Raw genomic sequence first — 6,000 nt, forward strand, 5'->3', positions numbered from 1 at the left:
AGACTCGAACAGGAAGAATCCTGTTACACGGCATAAACACAGTCCAAAACGGACTTTTGAACACAATTTTTTCGAAAATCTGCAGCAAAACTAAGAGGCCCGAAAAATCTCGGAAAAGAATTCACAAATTCTTTATTCAGGCTCTGATACCATAAAACAATGCGAGACATGCAATGGATTTCAAAGAATTGATTCAATAACAGAATGAGCAAGACACTCATAAATAATACAAGGATATTTACAAGAATAGCAAGTTTCTAATAAGAAACTGCTGAGAAGATCGAAGACGATCTGACTAAAAATAGAATATACACTATTGAGCATTAATACTAAAATTAACATTATTTTAATATTCTATTAGAGCTTGCCCTGTATCACAAGGAATTGGGGGCATTGCCCCTAAATCCCACCAAAATTATTTGATAAATTTTGTAGGTGTATTTTGCATAAAATATATGTTTTTTTTCAAAAATTTAAAGTTGCCAAGTTTTCATCAAGACAAAAATTGTTGGTTAGTTGAGTTCAAGTTGAGTTTGAGTTTGCAAACTATGTAGTGGAATGTCGTTTTAGTTTCACCAAGCTTGTTTTGAGCATGATTGGTTATGATGACACAGTAAAGTTTTACTTGAAAGAGATATACAATGGTATTGGATCAATGATTGAGAAGATGAAAACCATCATGGATGAAAAAGAGCAAGATTTTTTGAGAAACTTTCTTCAAACCAAGTGCACAACATTTGTAAAGAGATGGAACATAATGACCACCCACTTCATCCTTTTGCCTTCTCATTGAATCCAAAATACTATAGTGTTCAAGTTTTTTTTTATGCCAACAAGGATTGTCCCATAGAAGGATTTTGATGTTGCCAAAAGGTACAAGGCAGTATTTCATTGATTCTTCCCTAATCTTGATTTATAGGATGTAGTCATGAGTGAGTTCATTGATTTTGTAGCTCTTTATGACAAGTTCAAAAAGGATGCTCACAATTGATGGTATTTTCATGGCCAACAATTGCAACACCTACAACTTATTGTGATCGAAGTTTTATCACAAATTTTATAATTTTTCTTTTGAAGTTTCATTTATAATTTTAAAAAATTGTTAGTCTATTTCTCTACTTTGTCTTAACAAGTTGCTAGTTCATTTGCATTTGTGAGGAATTGGAGTACATACTCCATCCACTCATAAAAGTACAACCAATTGCATTCTAAAAAGGCAAAGGACTTTACTATGTTCATTCCAACTTGTGCATCTTTCTGCACAAACATGGCTACAAGGAAGAGAACAAAAGGTTGTGTGAAATTAGCTAGAGCATATTGACTTGGATGCTTCCGATTCCCAACATGCTACATTTGAGGAGCTAGAATAGTGAGCATATTTAGTGTGAGTGGCAATGGCATTGTTTCTATCTAATGTCAATGATGATGGTTAAAAAAACCCATGTGGTGCTGAAAACTAATTGGTGAACTTGACCTTATTATTTGAATGTTGAACTTGAAGTTTGAACAATAAATATTTTATAATATTTTTCATTATGTTTTAAATGATATTTGGGTTTATAGTAATTTTGTTGATTATATGATGCTGTGTGGTATTCTAAACTCAATTCCTACTTTTAGACATATATATAATATATATACAAACAAACCCAGCCCCCATTTTTTTTTTTCGATCTACAAACTGAATTGACAAACCCAAACCTGACTGACAACTTTGTATTACTACCTTAAATAATCACTCTAGACTCAATTTTTAGCTCTACACAAGGATTTTCATTTTGTATTTCTTACTTTAGGTGCACGAGGTATAGAAGCAAAAGACACATAGTGGTCGCAATCCTTCTTTGAGTTATCCAAGGCTCCTAAGACATTATATGATGAACCTAATGCAACTAAAAAATAAAAACAATCATTAGTAATTACAAACATGTGGATTTTGTTTCTGTTTTTCTTACTTAAAGTCACACAAGGTGTAGAAGCAAATGATATGTAGAAGTTTTAATCCTTCCTTGAGTATTTAAGACTCCTAGACATTATTTGATTAGCTTATCAAAACTAAAAAATAAAAATATTCGCGAGTTGCTACAAACACATAGATTTTCCTTCTACTTTTCTTACTTTATATTGCACAAGGTGCAGAAGCAAACAATACGGACAAATTGCAACCCATTTAGCATTATTTAGGTTTTAGTACTTAAACAAATTTTATAAAAACAAACAAAAAAGCAGCTTCTTGAATTATTTTTGAAGTGGAAATTTAAAATGGGAAATGAATGATCAATGAGAATTGGAACATACCTCAAGCAGCTGGTGTTGGTCCCTCTTCGTCTTTCTCTTCTCCTTCTCTTCTCTGTTCTTATTGCAAAAGAGCATGGCCTAGGGTTTTTCAAGTTCATTTAGGTTGGGGGCCTATCCCTTTTAGTTTTAGATTTAAGTTTGTTTTTTCCATTTTAGTGTTTTCTTTATCATTTTCTAAAGACTTCTCCAAAATCCATGAGATTATGAAGGGACACCTAGACACCCCTATCCTTGGGATGGCAAGGCATCCTTGAACAACCCTCCAAAGGGATGCTCCCTGTTTGGGGCTCGAGCAGGGGATGTTAAGCTTTATGATGAGACTGCCTTTACAAGCTATAGATTCCATATTGGTAATCATGACTTTGAAACACTTTGTGGGATAGTAAAAAATTTAAGTTGCTCTGCAAGCATTTTCATGATGAAATTATAAGTGCTTTTAAAATCTATCAGAAATTCTACTACTTTTCTCTTTCCTTTTCCTTAACCTTCAAGCTGAGACATCCTGTAGCATGCATTGTTATCCTGGTAATGCTTGTATTTCTTTCTTGTGTTTAATTTACTTGTGCATGTTCTTCCTCATTTTTTTCTGCATGCCTGTGTGATCCTCCGAGCAGTTGTCATACTTATGGCACAATCCTGGAGCCATTTTTTCATTGAACTAAATCCTCTTCTTCAGACTATAATATTTAGTCTGCTTTACTGTATCCTATAGGTTTGTCCCTTGATGTTAATTGACTAAATTTCCAGATTAAAAACATATCCACAATTGTGTTTCAGACAAAATTCTATACTTGCAATTGTTTGTTTTACGTTTGTATCAATGCTGCAGATAGGATTGCAACACATAAAAATCAAAGAGACTGTAATTAGCCTGAAAATCTTAACTGTATCAGACTTGTTGAATGAAAAATGGGCCTTTACGTCAACATATTTAAAGGTTTTTGACAGAAGTCCCTGCTCCTATATAGCACATTTTGGCAGCTGAATCCTCTTTGAAGATGGTTTTATTCTTTGTAAAGTAAGGACAATTTCCAAGCTTAGGGATCTGAGGACGACTTAGCCAGGTCTATCATTGATTTAAATTTTACATGATTGAAGCACCCCCACATTTAACCTTTTGTTTATGACACGGACAGACTGGATTCAGCTAGAAGTGGTCTCGTTAATAATCTACTTACTTGGGGGTTCCACTTGGTTAAAATAATGCATTATCAATATAGAATGCAATTCTGATAATTGGTAAAAACTTGAGAAGCTTAATTTTATGCCCATTCTGATAATTGGTAAAAACAATGTTGATGAGAATCCTAATCACAATTTAGTCGTCTAATTATAGTCCTTACCTCTTCGCACCAATATCTTTTTTTAAATAACCTCTTGAAGCTGCAACTATTTATCCAGATGCTCGTTTGTAGCGAAATATATAGTGCAGTGCACAGATAAGTTGTACTGAAACAATAAATGTAACTTTTACTGTCTTTATGCAGCCAAGTTCAAAGTACCAGCTAGTCATTAAAAATTTAAAACTATTATAGTCAAGAGATAAGTTTACAAGCCATGCAGCTGAACCTTTTTTTGCTTTAAAAATACAAATAAATCGACTCCAATCTTTACCAAGACAATGTAACTTATTTCATTTGTTCTTCTCATGAAAGGTACAAAGATAAATAATTGTGGCCTCCATATTGGGCGTCCTTTGTATGTCAATGTTTAATTACAGAAGCATCCCTGGTACATTATATTAAGATTAATAGAGTAACATTGTAGCAGATGACTATGCATCATGATATTACTCTGATTAAAATTGAAATTGTCCAGAAGTTGTGCACCATATTTGCAACATGAAGGGTCATAGACAAGCTTATGCACGACCAGCTGAAGTTGTTTTTCTAGAATATGGTATTTTGGACATGATTAGTCCTTTGATTCAATTGTTACAAAACACACAATAAAATCATTTGTTTTTGGCTGTGCATTCTATTAACAAATCTGAACCAGCATTATTTTTAATTGGAGCAGACAATCTAAATTTAGAGAATGCTATGCACAATCAACGAGACAAGAAACAATGAGACTAAGTGACAAAATGATAATTTTAGTTTCTTTAAAATTTAAGCTCTTTAAATAATTGTTGAATCACAAGTCTCCTATCCCATATTCCAAAGTTGGGCATTGAATTAAAAGCCACCTGTGTAGAAAAACTGTGTCTGAAATGGCATTTCTCGATACTAGGTTATTATTGTAATAATGTATTTGAATGTTACCGAAGAGTCTGAAATGTTTTCACTTTTGCTGAAGAGCACTTCACCATGTAACACTATGTAGTAGACTGTAGACATAAGCTGATATTTTGGAGATCAGCAATGTTACCATCTTTGTCCTCATGAAAATAATTGTTCAGTGCAGGTGGAACACAGCGTCTTCCAAGATTGATAGGCAAGTCACAGGCAAAAGAGCTTATTTACACTGGTCGCAAGGTTGATGGGAAACAGGCATTGGCCATGGGTAAAGACTTAACTTCTCAGTGAGTTCAATTTGCCCATTGTTTATCTGTTAGTTTCATAGGATGGAAATGAAGTAGAGACAAATGGTGATTATTTTTCTCATTGATGAGCATGCATTTGTATGGAATTGCAGGACTTGTAGACCACTGTGTCACAGCAGGAGATGCATATTCAAAGGCTCTTGAGATTGCTCGAGATATCAATCAGAAGGTAATAGGCATGTTTATGTCAGTTGTTGAAAAGCATATTGTCAAATATTAAATTCCCATTAAAAGTTTTTACCGTAGGCAACACGCTTCCTTAGTGATAATATGCCCTCCATAATAGTGTGAATGCAATCCAGGGGCCCTTGGCTATAAAAATGGCTAAAGTTGCTATCGATCGAGGTAGTGAAGTTGACACCTGCTCGGGAATGTTTATTGAGGAAACTTGCTATGCTGAAGTATTAAATTCAAAAGATCGACTGGAAGGGTTGGCAGCATTTGCTGAGAAACGGAAACCAAACTACAGTGGTGATTAGATTTGTGTTTGGACCTGCATAATTTGTATCAAATCAGAACTACTTGCATATGAGATGCAATTTTCTGAACCCTGTACAGAGTCTTATTATGACTAGTTGTCATATGTCCCTCCTTTCAAACAATGAGAAGGATTGGAATTCACTGTTATGTAAAGATTTATGCTAGCAATAAGCTTATAGCCTTTTGTATCTACAAATTTACAATGATTTAAGAATTTCTTAACAGGTTAACCTTGAACAGTGTTTCGTTTGTTCTCTGAAATTGCCATTACTATACTCTGTTCTTTATGCAGTTTTAAACTTACTTTAGACACGGGGCTAGCCATCATCCCCTCTTTCCTTCTCCTTCTTTCTCAAGTCCTCAAGCGACTCTACATATTCCATAAATAGACAGATAAATTTCAACTATGCATGCAACAGACATCAATCATACAAAACCATGATCATGGAATTCTCATATACCAAACAGAGCTTTTATTTGTAGAAGACATTTTAACATGTTTAATGCAACGTAGATTCTAAGAATACAATCTTGTCATGATAACATTTACCCGGGAATCAAGATAGAAATCTAACAGTGGTATTCCATGTATAGGAATTTACCAATTGTTTAAAGCAAAGCACAGATATGAACACACTGACAATCACACCAATTCAGTTTGTGAATTTGCAATGTTT

The 6,000-nt window shown here is 34.0% G+C and overlaps 1 protein-coding gene across 3 annotated transcripts in view; it reads left to right on the forward strand.

Moving 5' to 3' along the window:
* Positions 1-5,560, forward strand: part of LOC131079416 (probable enoyl-CoA hydratase 2, mitochondrial) — an 85,613-nt gene extending 80,053 nt beyond the window's left edge. For 2 of the 3 annotated variants that reach the window (XM_058017356.2, XM_058017355.2), the window contains exons 6-8: positions 4,700-4,803; positions 4,936-5,012; positions 5,146-5,560. In XM_058017356.2, coding sequence (XP_057873339.2) covers positions 4,700-4,803; positions 4,936-5,012; positions 5,146-5,322 — 358 coding nt within the window. In that variant the 3' untranslated portion in view covers positions 5,323-5,560. Of the gene's footprint in view, positions 1-4,699; positions 4,823-4,935; positions 5,013-5,145 lie in introns of all 3 variants that reach the window. The other variant, XM_058017357.2, reaches the window with a different exon arrangement.
* Positions 5,561-6,000: the final 440 nt, after the last annotated feature.

Source organism: Cryptomeria japonica, chromosome 6, assembly GCF_030272615.1.
Source record: "Cryptomeria japonica chromosome 6, Sugi_1.0, whole genome shotgun sequence".
Taxonomy (NCBI): domain Eukaryota; kingdom Viridiplantae; phylum Streptophyta; class Pinopsida; order Cupressales; family Cupressaceae; genus Cryptomeria; species Cryptomeria japonica.